General features: G+C 43.3%; 1 protein-coding gene across 1 annotated transcript in view; it reads right to left on the bottom strand.

Annotated features, from left to right (window-relative positions):
• Positions 1 to 15,463, bottom strand: part of LOC137620540 (triple QxxK/R motif-containing protein-like) — a 51,957-nt gene that overhangs the window by 10,603 nt on the left and 25,891 nt on the right. The window contains 2 exon segments of the mRNA XM_068350752.1: positions 9,164 to 9,210; positions 9,213 to 9,251. Of these exon segments, the coding sequence (XP_068206853.1) occupies positions 9,164 to 9,210; positions 9,213 to 9,251 (86 nt within the window).

The raw sequence follows: 15,463 nt of genomic DNA, 5'->3' as shown, positions 1-15,463 counted from the left end.
AGTAAGTTTCGTCGGCAAAGGTACTCCTCGGCCCTGCAGGTCCCTCAGGGAAGGTTGGGTGGGCAATAACCCGATGGTAGTTCTAGGTAAGTATGTTTGGAAAAATACAAATTACTTAAAAATTTGTGATTTGTTCCAACACCGAGTACTTACCTAGAACTACCTTCTTAGGAGACTTAAACTTTAGGAGGCGGGAGTGTCCTGCAGGGACAAGAGGCCGAAAGCAGGGACAAGAGGCCGAAGGCTGGAGGCACCTAGATAGGAGGCTAGGTTCTTCCGACCACATGAAAAACTGAACGAGAAATAGGGGAAACTATCCAAAAAACTAACAGTGTCTAAAAAAAGGCTTACCTTCGCCCAAACCAGTTCCGAGACGCATTCCTGTAGAGGACGTTTCTTCTAGTGGCTAAGGTCTTCCGAGTACTTCCACACAACTCAAAGTATGATGCGTGTCTTACAAGGCTTGCAGTCTGAAAGGCTAGAGTTAGGGAGTCTCTGCAATCTAAACCAATACCGAATAATGGAAGACATTCGGTAAAGGTCTAGAGGTAACTCTCCAGCATCAACAGGGAGACTTGGGATAGGCGAGGTTTTAAAAGCTCCTGTAGACAATCTAATACCTGCATGATGTATCGAGCCTAATATTTTTAACCGGCTTGGGGTGGCTGAAGAATATATTATATTTCACATCCATAACTAATTTTGGAAAAAATCAAGGCCTTGTATAATTTTAAAATAGTATTGCGGTCTGCCCCCATGATGTATGGGACAATACTTTTAAGATATTCAGAGCTTCAACACATTTAGCTTTTAATGCTTTTAAGGGAGAAACCCATGTAAGCCTACAATCAAATATCAAACCTAAAAATTTAGCTTCACTTGCACATGGTATCCGTTGACCTTTAATGTATATATCGGGGTCTGGATGTACTCCCCGGATACGACAAAAATGGACAATGGTAGTTTTACTTGTCGAGAACTTAAATCCATTCATGTCAGCCCACTGGATAATCTTATCAATAGAGAGTTGGATTTTTCTCTCAACCATTGCCATTCTAGTGCCAGCAAATGATATTGAGAGATCATCCACAAATAATGTTGGGAGAACATCCCAGGGAATGACTGAGGATATCCCATTAATTGCTAGTCCAAACAGGGTTACACTCAGCACACTCCCCTAAGGAACTCCTTCCTGACACTTACTCTCTGATAGATTTTCCCCCACTCACTTGAAAAACTGTATGCAAAAGAAATTACTGAATAAATAGTGGTAGTTCTCCTTTTAATCCTAGTTCATGAATTGTTTTAAGTATACCATATCTCCATGTGGTATCATATGCCTTTTCAAGGTCGAAAAAAACTGTCACATGGTGCTGTTTGGAAGCAAAGGCTTCACAAAGAGAGGACTCAGTCTTATTAACACATCAGTTGTTGAGTGCATTTTTCTGAATCCACATTGAATCGGTGATAAAATACCCTTCTTTTCAAGGTACCACATCAACCTTACATTGACCATCTTCTCCATGATTTTACATAAACACGAAGTCAATGCAATAGGTCGATAGCTTGCTGCTAAAAACTTGTCCATACTGGGGTTTAAAAAGGCTAAAATAATGGCTAGTTCCCAAACACTTGGGTAACTATGATCATGCCATATTCTATTAATAACACTTAAAATAAATAACTGTGTATTAAAATGTGCATGTTTAACCATTGCATATGGAATTCCATCAGGTCCAGCTGTATCGTTGCAAATAGCGAGTGTGGAATCAAGTTCTCTTTCAGTAAAAGGAGAATTATACGATTCTTCCCTTCCTGTTGCAAAATTTAAAATTTTCTTTTCTTCAATGCTCCTGTACTGGTGACCAGGAGCTGCTACACTCTTGTACGATACATTTAAAAAATGGTCGGCCAGGGCATTGCTAACTTCATTTCCTTCAGTCACAAACTGACCATTCACTTTCAACACTGGTGGTGGGTTCGGGGTAAATTTGCCTGCAATTTTTTTTTATTTTCCTCCATACAGAAGATGGTGGTGTTCTACTGTTTATGGAGGAAACAAAAGCCACCTAAGATTGGCGTCTAGCTTCTTTCATGGCACGACGGAACTGAGCTCTACATTTTTTGTATGATATCAAATTTTCATCAGTACGGCGTCTACGCAATCTAGTCAGGGATTTTCTGGTGGCTCTGTGCAAGGCTGTTAATTCTGAGGACCACCACGGGACTGGTCGTCTTTTGAATAGTCCTGTGGTTTTGGGAATCGAATTGATTCCTGCTGTATGAAGAGTTCCATTCAGTAGGTCTATGGCATCATCAATACTTTCAAACTGTTCTGCTCTCCCTTCGATTTCACTTAGATCAGAAAATTTAACCCAGTCTGCCTTGTCTAGATTCCAACGTGGCGATCTTTGCAAAGGCAGACCCTTGTTGGTGTTTATAATGATTGGTGCATGATCACTAGTATGCCAATCATCTAATGTCCTTCAATCAAAATCAAGAAGGCAGTTAGAGCTTGCAATTGAAAGGTCAATGTATGATAAAGTACCCGTCTGAACATGGAAGTGTGTGGGCTCTCCTGTATTAAGGAGTCCCACATCCTCATTCTCCACAATTGATGAGATAATATTGCCCCTTGTGTTGGCCAAAACATCACCCCATAAAGGATGTCTACCATTCATCTCCCAGTAAGAGAAAAGGTTGAGGGAGTTGTTGAATGACCTCTGCTAAATCATCATATAAAATATTATCATTTGGAGGTGAGTACAGAGAGCATATTGTATATTTTCTCCCTATATCAATTTGTACAACAACTGCCTGCAGGGTTGTAAGTATAGACATAGGTATTTGGGGAACATCTCGACGAATGTACATCGAGACTTCCGCCATGGCTCCCTGCTTGTTGATTATATGGTGTTCTATAGCTAACATACTCTCGAGGACTAGGAGTGTTAGAATCAAGCATAATTTCCTGTAGACATACAATTATGGGGGAATGCTCATGAATTAGGAGCTTAAGTTCTTCATATTTCACCCTCAAACCCTGACAGTTCCATTGCAAAATGGAGGAGAAAACTATGGATTATTTCTGGAAGACATCTTGGATGAAGTCTTCCAATTAGCAGTTTTTAATCTAACATTACCTGTAGGTTTCTTCAGAGGTGGTCTTGTTATGTTGGGTTTTACGTTTGTGTTTTTCTTTGTATCTTTTTTATCTATTTGTTGAGGGGGATGGTGGACCTCAACTTTAATTTCTGATTTATTCAGTTTATCTTCTGGTTCATTAGAAACATCAACAGACAAAACATCAAATTTCTTTGATGTCATAACCTTAACGTTTCTAATGGAGGGTGGAGAGAGAGATGGAGGTCTCTCTCTTTTCCTATTTATCGGTGGTGAGGATCTACCAGGTTTTTGCACCTTCCCTACCACAGGTGCACCTGGTAACTTTGTTTCGGTTGGAACTTCCATCAAATCAGGCAAGGACAGGGCCTGAGAGAGGTTAGTACTATTGCTGGTAATGGGGGATGAAGTTTGTATAGAAGTGGGCAGTGCCAGAGTTTTAATACACAGTGGCAAAGCCTTGGAAGGCAATATGCTTACCTTGTCATGCAAAACTTTACTATAATTAGATGATGTATTTCTTTTCTTGGAGTTACTGGCAGCACTATGTGGGTTCGATGTCTCCTGTGGTATATTTTCTCTTGATTTCAGTGCCTTTGCATAGCTGTTTGTTTTTTTTCAGTAGTCTTTTGGCTGGCATGTCCTACACTTATGTGTTCTACACTGGATTTGTTGAGGGCTGCTTCTTCAAACTTATAAATCTCACAGCTCCTGTCAGTGGATTTATGGTTTGAATTGCAGTTCAAACAGCTGGGCTCAAGTGTACACTCTCCATGATAAGATTTGGAACAGATGCTACACATTCTTTCCTTTTTACAAACTTTAGAAGGATGTCCAAATTTGAAACACTTGAAACATTGAAAGGGTTTTTGTTTGAAAGGTCAAACTTTTATTCTTTCATTTTCAATATCGATGTGGAAAGGCACATCAGCATCCAGGAAAGTAAGGATAATCATTGACGTCCCAGGAATCTTGTGCACTTTCCACACTGTTAATGGGCACATGGCTAGTATTTCCTCTTCTGTAAATTCATACAGATCTTTATTGAAGACTACTCCCCTTCCGTAACTAAAGTTTAGGTGGGGTTTGACATCTAACATATCCTCATCACTGCTTGTCTCAAGGTTAGACAGTATAACTGATTGCGTGTATGATTTTGCATGGATTAAGAAGCTATTTTTCCCAAAGCGAGATATATCACCTGGTGCAATGGCTCCTACCTTTTTCTCAATTAGTTTGCTAATTTTAAAATAATTCCCATTACTCCCTTTAGGTTCAGCAACAAGCCACATTGGTGATTTTGGCTTTCTTTGGGGGAGCATAGTTAAATCGATATCTTTTTCAAATCAGTCAGCAGGTCTATATACATCCAAACTGTTTGGTATCTTATCACATAGGGCACCCATGACATTTAAGTTATTAATTTTGATATCATTGATGTTACATATTGCATTGAATGCTTCTTCATGATTATCATAAGTTATCCATGAATGCCATTTTTCATTTTCAAGTTTCATTCTAATTTCTTTTATCACTCCATAGCATCTAAATGCTTTATATATCATATCATAATCAGTATTTATTGGAATTTCGATAACATGAAGGATTCTTAGTTTCCCTTTGTTACCCGACTTAATTGGTTTTAAAACATGAGTAGAGGGGTCCTTTTTTGTTCCTAGGTCGTCAACAGAATTTTCCTTAATTGAATTAGCAGAGGTCGTCAACAGTGCCGGGGGAGAGTTAGCGTATCCAGGGGATGGGGGTTCGTTACTTAAACAATCCATTAGACGAGAGAGAGAGAAGGGTTAGTTTGATGTACCTGCTCGAGAATGTTAGGCCATCACACGTCAGAAAGGAAATTTGCACTCTCCACTATCGGCATAATGAGAGGATAGCATCCAAACAGATATAGAGGCACAGGTGTAAGCTGAACCCGCCTCTTAGGACAGACCAAGAGACTATGGAATCATCCTCCCCATCCCATATCTGTAATGACGGGCTTCCGGCCAAAAGCTCAGAGTCCTACCCAAAGCATTGGATCTCCCTGGATTCCAGAGACCCAACACTTGAGAATAGTTCCGCCAAAAAGGTCCAAACCATCTTCGGGATGGCTGAAATCATCCAATACTCTCACATATAGCTTTGAATGCAAACATCTCCCAACCATGATACCTCCTCCCACTCATCAAAGCAGGCAGCAATAAAGGATGTATGAACATCCCTGCCAGGCCTACAATGGATGTAAAACATCCAAGCCATAAGAGAAGAAAAAAAAAAAATATATATGTACATAATGTATACACATATATAATGAGGGAAATTTTTCTCATAGAGTTTGGAAAGCAAGACGAAAGAAAGTTTATGAAATTAGGATAAGGTCGAAGTAATATTGAGAAAAAGAAAAAGGTGAAAGAGAGAAATTTAGATTCGAACTGGGGGAGCAATTTCCCCAAGTTCGAGAGCCCTCTTGCCCGTTACCAAGCTTCATCACGGGAATGAAATGTCGTGCTGAAGCTCAATGATTTCATCAAGGCATTCTCTCATTAAGAGGGGCGCAGACTGGAATCCTACCAGCATGGAGGCCCACCAATCCAGCCATGATGATACATGGATCAAGTCCCTAGACAGCTCCTCCATGCTCCTCCATCATGGCAGTCTCCGCGGGGAAGAAACAAACCGGTGCCGTGGTAGCTCTCTCCTCCGCTGCACCCTGTCCCAAGATGGCGACTGCTGGTTCTTCTGTGCAGGCCCCCTTCAGGGAGGTAGAACCAGGACTGCGTCTTCAGGCCCTGGAGAACTCTGGACGCACTCTGGTTCTTGGGGGCTTCAGCATGGTTGGCCACGACCTTACTAACGTGCGCCAATCCCAGCTTCACATCCCTTGCCAAAAGGAGGGCTAGCGAGGGCCTCTGCTGCACAGGCGCATCCACCAATCTGTTGAGGCTCAAAAGCCAGACCTCGTCAGTAGAGGACACAGGTTCGTTCAGCCTATGGTGTCGCCGGATGAGGCCTATCACCCTCCTGTATGCGGAAACCTCCGCTGGCGAACTACTTCTCCGTCTTCAACCTTCTCCGATGGGGACCTTAGCTCTCGTGACGAAGGACCTCCGACGGGGGGAGCCGCACGGGGAGGAGGCCTTTTCCTGGAGTGGTCCAGTTCCTTCGCTTCAGGTAGTAGGACAAGCATCGCCGCTGGAACGGAGGACTCCGTCGTGGTCTTATCTCTTCTTACGACGGACCATGGGTCTGCGGGGCTTGCCCGTGGAGAAAAGGTGTTTCTCCCGTTCTGGACGATTCATCGATGATCTAGAGGCTGGGACGCGGCTGCCAGACCGAAGGGGCGACTCTCCCCGCTGGGCGGGTGCAGTCGGAACCTTCGCGGACTTATGCCTGTCCCCTGGTGCCTGATGAGAAGAGTCCCTTCGCCAGTCATACCTCCTTTCATCGACAAAGCCTACTGGTGAGCGGGGCCTGGGACGTAATCCCGAGGTGCCTGCGACTGCTGCAACTCCCAGGAGTTGGCTACGGGGAATGGAGACCCGTACCCATTCCTCTTCTGGCGAAAGACTTCTCCTGAACTTCCTCCTGGGGGACCTGGAACATCTCCTCCCGAGGAGAGGGTCGAGAGCGTGAATGGGAGCGCGATCGAGATCTTCTCCTACGGGACCTACCTCGTTGTCTCCTATGGTCACTCGGGGCTCCGTCTTACGACGAGTAAGAGTAGGCCTCTACTGAGGAGCCAGAAGACCTGTAGGACCTCGTTAGAGGGGCTGAGACTTGCCCCCGCATTGCTGGTGGATCTGCATGGGGTTCGGCCGGCGAAGAAGGCTCCATGAAGTCCGCCGGGAACGTAGCTGAAGGCGTTGGAGGGGAGCGGGGGAGCTCCTCGCTGGGGAACCAGGTCTCAAAGTCCTCTTCTGTCCTCAGGGGCGATCTGAAGGGCGTCTTCGGAGGCGCCCACCCAAGGGCGTCTGATGGCGGCGAGTCGTCCTTCTCAGCGACACCCTCGGCTGATGACGCACCTGAAAAACCTGCCCACGAGACGGGAGAAGAGACTGGTTACCGTTTTCCCCACATCGGATCATCCGAAGAGACAGGACCTGCTTTCACCAGGGCTCCGTCCTCCAGATACACACCTGCCCCCCCCCCCCCCCCCCTCAGGCCCCCCACTTGCCTGGACCGAAGACACACTAATACCACTGTCCGGTAAATCAGACTCCTGGGGAAGGGCCACAGGCCGCTTCCCCGCAACAGACTTACCTCGTTCCCTACTCTGGGTAGGGGAAGACGGCAGAGAGACTCTGTCCGACGGGACGCCGGGCGAAGCGAGGGGCGAAGATACGCTGGACTTCCTAGAGGACCGACGAGAAGCCTTCTTCTACTTAGTGCCGTACCGCACCCACTGCACTTAATTCCAGGTCTCGCACTCCAGACACGTGGCTGTAGGGGAACACACACTGCCCCTACACGACGAACACAAGGAGTGCAGATCAACTTCGGGCTTAGAGAGGAAAGCGCCACACGATTTTCTGGCCACAGGCCCAGGGCAACGACGGGGATGCTCCATAACGCACTAGTAATACACCACGAGACACAGGAACACACAGGGAAAGGATAGGGAAACACACAAAGGGACCATGTGGGGACCGCGTGAGAGACAAAGGGATCGGGGACACAAAGGGTCGCACTGGGTTAAGAGAGAGCGTCAGGGTGTTAACGTCAACGCGACCAGAAACTTACTGGAGAGCGAGACCTGAGCAAGCATGCTCTCTGACCCCGGGTCGTCTCTGGGCGCGTATCACTCCGCCAGAGATGCCCCGCATAGAAAACGGGAGTAGGATAAACTACACAAAATTCTGGTCGGATGGGAGGAGATCCCAGATACTCCTAAGAAAGTAGTTCGAGGTAAGTACTTCGTGTTGGAACAATTATAAGTTCGCTAGTAATGCTTACGCACACAGGAGAGTCACCAAGTGGTGACAGTGACTGTACCCTAGACCTCTTATGAATATGAAAGAGCTATCTTTTTACAAGATATATATGCAAATGCAAACACATGCAAACATGAGTCTCACCCTAAGAAGCCAGTTCTTATTCTAAAGAATGTAAGCAGTTTGCAGTGTACGCACGTGGATCAGGACTTAGAAATCACATCATTAGAGAATTCTTCTTCTGAAGGAGGTGTGCTCTGTGAGGTGTTCAAGCAAGAATGTGTATCCAACTAATCGCTAATTCTTTGTACGAGAATTGGGAGTGCTGATAGCAAGTCTATACTCCCTGATAGCCGAAAAAAAAATAACTGCTCGATGTGTTGGGGGGGGGGGAGTTTCTTGCCATCCACCGTTAACTACTGACACCCCATTATAAATCTTAGCAGCCATGTTCCAGCTACTCTGAAAGGATACTCCTATTAAAGGATGAGGGTTTGTATCCATGGAGGAAAAAACATAATTTATGACATGGAAACATAACTAAGACTAGACAAACACATGAAGGACATAAGTACAGAATAACAAACTGAAACAGTAACAAAAACTATACTATTCCTTTGAGGAAGCTGTGCTGTATCCACAAAATATTCAAGGTTGAAACCATTGTAACTTGAGGACTTACTGTAGTTTACTCTCGTATACAGAAGTAACTGTATCCTGGCAGTATTATCTGTCTCATATACAAATTACAACAGCCCACGGATCAAAATAGTTTTTAGCACATAATAGACGTAAAACTGGCATTGCAATCTGACTTAGCTGTGATCTTTTGTGAAAAATTGGGGGCAATTCTAAAGCCTGGAGCACTAAAAACTGATATGGAATTTCATTAGAAAAAACAGAACATAAATGGAATAAAGTATAAAAAGTAACAAAAACTTTACCACAGATACACTACATCTGGTTAAACAAGAGCCTCAAATTAAAGTTAACATGAACAACTACTGCAGCAACTAAGATCAAAACCAAATACACAAGATGGCATGCAAGCAAATCTGGAAGACAGGTGAAGTACTCGATTGATTTGTACAGCAGAATCATATTCTTACCTTGTAAACCTTAGTAGTTTTCCTTTTCATTTCTTGTTGCTTCCTTATTTTTTCACATCTGGTGTTGTGTGCTTTCTATTTTGTTTTCCTGAAATCACAGAAAATGTCACCTAAATCATCTTCACATACAGTACAATCAATTAAATACTAATACGAGAGAGAGAGAGAGAGAGAGAGAGAGAGAGAGAGAGGGAGGAGAGAGAGAGAGAGAGAGAGAGAGAGAGAGAGAGCACGGCCAGGCTAGTATTTAGATGAGGGGAGTGTGACCCTTGCTAAGCTTCTATGGCTAAGGTACCTTTTTAAGTAATATCAACTTTGACTTGTATTGTAGGAAAACTGCAACTCGCTCGCTCTCTCACTCACTCACTCTGGAATTGAAAGATACACCACCACTCAATGTGGCAATTTCTTTACATACAAAATACCAAATACTTGGAATAGACTTCCAGCAGATGTAGTAAGCAGTAGCACGGTAAACGAGTTCAAGAATAAGTTAGACAAGATCACAAGAATGCTCTAAATGCTTGAAGTAAACAGCTCTACCAAAGAGCAAGTGGAGTCTCTGGGGATGGACTAAAAAGTCTTTCAGACACCCAAAATCAATCAATCAATCAATCAATCAATCAATCAATCTCTCTCTCTCTCTCTCTCATCTCTCTCTCTCTCTCTCTCTCTCTCTCTCTCTCTCTCTCTCTCTCTCTCTCTCTCTCTCTCTCTCTCTCTCTCTCTCTCTCTCTCTCTCTCTCTCTCTCTCTCTCTCTCTCTCTCTCTCTCTCTCTCTCTCTCTCTCTCTCTCTCTCTCTCTCTCTCTCTCTCTCGACGATTTCGCAAAGTCAGAAGGATATAGTGTTCTTAGACATTTTCTTTTTTGTCCTTCCTATACTTCCAAATAGATGTTATAAGTGTGGTCTACAGGGTATGGTTTGTTCAATGAAGAGCTTCACTGCCCTTACAAGACGTAATAGCTGATCCTCAGTCATGGGTCACTTCCTTTAGTGAGGACAGAGAAGGAATTAAACCAAGGATCTGTCTCCACTACCAGGCATGTGACACCAAGTATGACAGACCATAAAATTCTCCCACTCTTTCAGACAAGGCCAAGGCTAGTAGGAATATTGTTGTAAGAGTGAGATCTTGTCTGTGGCCTTAACCAAGGGCTTGTATAAGGCAATAAGCTATTAATAAAGGACTTTGAACATATTCCAGGGAGAGGGAGGGGGAGGAGGGTTTGATTTCCCAAGGGGTTCAAGATTATTCAAAACTTCTTGTCAAGGTAGATAATTCCCACAAGGAAGAGGTCTATCTACTCAGTCTGGAGACTAGGTCCAAGGCAGAGCGATAGCTTCTAACTGCTAAGACAGAGAGGAGTTTCTCATCCCAAAGGTATACAACAAATTCTGCAACTAATGCAACAGAGGCTTCGAGTGGAGAGGTGTTCCTCTAATGACACCAATCAGTGAAGACTGCCAACTTTGCTTGGTAACAGAGGAGTTTCTCATCTCCTAGGTTTGCTAGAAATTCTACAACTAATAGAACAGAGTCTTCTAGTGGAGATATGTTCTTGTTCTTTCTACAACACCAATCAGTGAAGACTGCCCACTTTGTTTGGTAGACTGCTGCCAAAGTTTTTTGGAGGGATCCTGAGAATTGCTTTGCAGTCGGGTATGAAAACACTTTCTGAGGGGATGATGAATAACCTCCAGCCATAAAGAGACAGCCAGACTTCTGCACTGTGGTGTTTCTTATCATGTGGTTGACATAGGAGGTCAAACCATGTTCTACCTTTGTACTTTGGCCAGAAGTTGCAAAAGGTCTGAGTACCACTCTCCATATGGCCATTTCGGTGCCACCAGAATGATTTGGAGGCTGAGCGTGATGATGGCTCTGCTAATTACTTTTCTGACAAGACAAAATTGTAAGAAGGCGTACATATAAAGTCCATTCCATGGGTATTGGAATGCGTCTTCCAGTGTTGGTGCTTGGTCGGACGCTGGTGAACAAACTTTTTAATTTGTTGTTTTCAAGGCATCTGAGAATAAGATGAGTTACGAAGGAAGAACTTGCAAACGGGCTCCTTCCATTAGGTCCTTTTCCTTCATACACCAGGACAGGTCTTGGACTGAACGAGCTGTTTAAACAAGCATAGTTGCGGGTTTAGAACTCTACTGCCAGTTTAACTGGAGTTGCCACTGAGTGAAAAATATGAGTAATCTTCCATATGGGACCAGACATTCCAGGGATGAAAAATGTCCGAGAAGTCTGTGCCAGGTCTTTGCTTTGAGAGCTTCTTTCATGAGGAAGGACGTCGCGACTTTCCTTAACCTCTGCAACCTGTTCTGAGATGGGAACACCTTTCCTTGGATCGTATTGATGTCCATTTCCAAGCAGATGATGTTCCGACTTGGGGTGAGGACCAACTTCGAGATTTATACTGTTCCCCAGATCCTGACAAAACACAAGAAAATGCCCCTGTATAGCATCAATCAAGACTCGGCTAACAACAGCCAAACATCAAGATAGCAAAGAAGTCGTATTTCCAACAAACGTGACCAGGTTGAAACTAGTGTGAACACTCTCGTGAACACTAGTAGAGCTGTGGAAAGATCGAAGCATAGAACTCAAAAATTAATCATCTTTGTTCCCAGAAAAAACAAATGTAATTACGAGAATTCCAATGGATTGGCATTTGAAGCTATGAGTCTTTTAAGACTATGGACAGAAGAAAATCATTGCGTCTCATCACCTGTAATAAATGGTGTCTGAAGTATGAAGTCGTTAAGATGGGAAAGGTTGATGAATGATCTCCACCCTCCTGACAACTTCTGTACTAGGAAGACGTTGCTGTAGAATCCTCAAGATGATTCGTCGACCTCCTCAACCAGTTCTTTCTGGCCCTCAGCAACAAGGAACCTATAGAGAATGTTTACCACATCACTGCAATTCAATTAATAGCCTTGTTCCACCAAAGCAACAACAGGCAAGTAACCTTGAATTGGATTCCAAGCCATACCAGAATCTCTGGCAACGATGATGCCGATCACTTAGCCAAATCGGCCTTAATGTGCCACACTATTAGCATTACTCTGCAACCTTCACTAAAAACCATCAAGAATCAAATGGCTGCCTACTGTAACATCCAAAAGACAAGTGAAGTAAGGCAAGCCTTCCTAGATGGATCAAGATCTGCAAAGTGGTATATTGAAGCTACAAACATATTACCACACCCAATTGAAAGAAAAACACCCCGTCAGGACGCAGTTATCATCTGCAGACTGCGACTGGGATATCTATGCAGCTGGCAAATTATCTTAGACAACGGCGAAGACCCAGCAGCACAGCATAGACCAATAAGACCATGCAAGTACTGTAATCAAGACACAAGCCTACTTCAGCAGGATCTTAACCCCAACAATCCTGCAACTGCAACAGCAATTGTCAAACACATAATCGACAATCATAATACCCTCTCAGCCTTTCTCCGCAGCTACCCTCCACCGAGATAACGTTGCAACAACGCCAATCTGCAATTTAAGCGGCAATTGAAAAGAAACCTGCTTATCCCCCCATCACCTTCTATGTTGGGAGCAGAACGATTGTTGGCGGCTGAGGGCAACAACTCTTACTCCTTATAAGGAGACAGTTTTGTCTTCCCGTCCTGTTTTCGGCTTTGAGAATGGGGTCGGAGTTGTCGGCGGTCTTTTTGACTTCCAACATTTCTTTTTCTCCTCTCAGCTAATCTCCCTTACTGGAATCAGAACGGGTGCTGGCGGCTGAGGGCAACAACTCGTACTCCTTATAAGGAGACAGTTTTGCCTTCCAGTCCTTTCTTCAACGTTGAAGATAGGAGCGGAGCCGTCGGCGGTCTTTTTGGTATCCAGCATCTTTTTCACCTTCAATCTCTCTTCCAAGGTTAGGTATCCCTCCCAACCACCTTTGATAGAAGTCTCAATAAATTAAACCATAAGTAACTTTATTTTTACTTTTTTTTTCTAGATTTACAGGTACAGGAATTTTTTATTCCATCCTATCTCTACTACTCAAGCAGCTACAACTCCCTCCTTTCAGCTCTCTTTTACTCAGCTGAAATCTCACACTATCCCTCCACCTCACAACTTGAGCTTAAACCACTATGAAGTTTTTTTACTTCACCTATACCATTATCTCCAACTAAAACTCTTCAACTCCTTCCCGAGCTCTCCTACTTATCGGGACTTACTACTATAATTCTTTTTCTCTAACTAAGACTGGAGCCAGTGGGCTCTTGGGAAGGTATCCCCTTCCCACAGTCACCTACTTCCTTCTCAAAATAACCCATCACAACCCAAACCTATCCCAATATCCTAAAATAAAAGTTGCAGAATATCCCCCATCCCAACTTCATATCCCAATAAATCCTACCAAAACACCTACGGGCTGCAAGATTGCAAGAGCCGTGTCTGGCCAAGAGGGTCAGGCAATCTTCGACAACAATAGTTTGACCTCTTCCCGAAGGAATAAGTCTTTGATTGCTCCTCTCAAATATGATTACCAGTTCATCGGAACTAGAGAGCAAGGAGGGAGAGAATTGGTGAACGGGGCACAGTATCCAATGTCTTCGGCAATAGGGCTGATTCTGTTCATTGTTCTCTTTGGTGTAGATGTAACAGTTCCTCCTTTACTTAAACCAGATGGCTCAGTCACTCACTGTCCAAAGGAAAAGGCAACCCTTTTGGCTGATGTTTTTGACAGTAAACAGAATAATGAAAAACTTGAACTTCCTCATTCCTGTTTTCCTGAGGCTAAACTAACTAGTTTAGCTTTTCGATCTCGTGAGATTAAAGCTCTGTTGATGGACCTTGATGCTTATGGAGGTGTAGACCCAAATGGTATTTTTCCTTTGTTTTTTATAAAGACAGCAGATTTCTTAGCTCCAAAGTTATCTGTTATTTTGCGAAAGTTAGCAAGAAGAGGAGCTTTTAGCACTAGTTGGAGAATTGGTAATGTTACTCCTCTATGTAAATGTGTTTGTGGTAGCTCAAGTCCCACTGATTGCCGCCCAATTTCCATAACTCCCATATTATCTAAAGTTTTTGAACATCTTCTGGCAAAACGTCTTAATAGGTTTGCTGAAGGTAATCATCTACTCCCTAGTTTGCAATTTGGTTTTCGGAAAGGCCTTGGAGCATGTGATGCCCTTCTTACAATCTCCAATGCTGTACAGAAATCCCTTGATTGTGGTCGGGAAGTTCGTATGATTGGCCTTGATTTTAGTGCTGCCTTTGACCGTGTTAATCATGAGGCCCTTGTTTTCAAACTGAAACAGTTGGGAGTGGGTGGGTCGTTTCTTAGCATTATTATTGATTTTTTAAGTAATAGATCTCAAAGAGTTGTTGTTGATGGGCACCATAGTGATTATAGGAATGTGATATCCGGTGTTCCACAGGGTAGTGTTCTTGGCCCATTACTTTTCATACAATATACACATGACATGTGGTTTGGCCTAGAAAACAAGCTTGTTGCATATGCAGATGATGCTACTCTCTTTGCATCAATTCCATCCCCTGAATGTAGATCTAGGGTTGGTGAATCCCTTAATAGAGATTTAGCTAGAATTAGTGCATGGTGCAAATTATTGGGTATGAAGTTGAATCCTAACAAAACTCAAAGTATGATTGTAAGTAGGTCAAGGACGGTGGCTCCTCAACATCCGGATCTCAGTATTGATAATGTTTCTTTAAATATGTATGACTCTTTCAAAATTTTAGGTGTGATTCTCGACAGTAAATTTACTTTTGAGAAACATGTAAGGTCTGTGTCTTCTTCAATTGCACAAAAAATAGGCTTATTGAGAAAGTCTTTCAAGATTTTCGGTGATCAATCTATTCTGAAGAAGTGTTTTAATTCTTTCATTCTACCTTGTTTTGAGTATTGTTCTCCTGTCTGGTCTTCAGCTGCTGATTCTCATCTTAATTTGTTGGACAGAAACTTACGGTCTATTAAATTTCTTATTCCTGATCTAGATATTAATCTCTGGCACCGTCGTTCAATTAGTTCATTATGCATGTTGCATAAGATTTTTCATAACTCTGACCATCCTTTACATTCAGATCTCCCTGGACAATTCTATCCTGTTCGTAATACTAGGCAGGCAGTTAATTCTAATAGCCAGGCCTTCTCCATCACGAGGCTCAATACTACGCAGTACTCTAGAAGTTTTATTCCAGCTGTTACCAAGATGTGGAATGATCTTCCTAATCGGGTGGTTGAATCAGTAGAACTTCAAAAGTTCAAAGTTGGAGCAAATGCTTTTTTGTTGACCAG

This window comes from Palaemon carinicauda, chromosome 27, assembly GCF_036898095.1.
Source record: "Palaemon carinicauda isolate YSFRI2023 chromosome 27, ASM3689809v2, whole genome shotgun sequence".
NCBI lineage: Eukaryota > Metazoa > Arthropoda > Malacostraca > Decapoda > Palaemonidae > Palaemon > Palaemon carinicauda.
The sequence above is the reverse complement of the archived record's forward strand: the minus strand, read 5'-3'. Positions and strand labels throughout refer to the sequence as shown.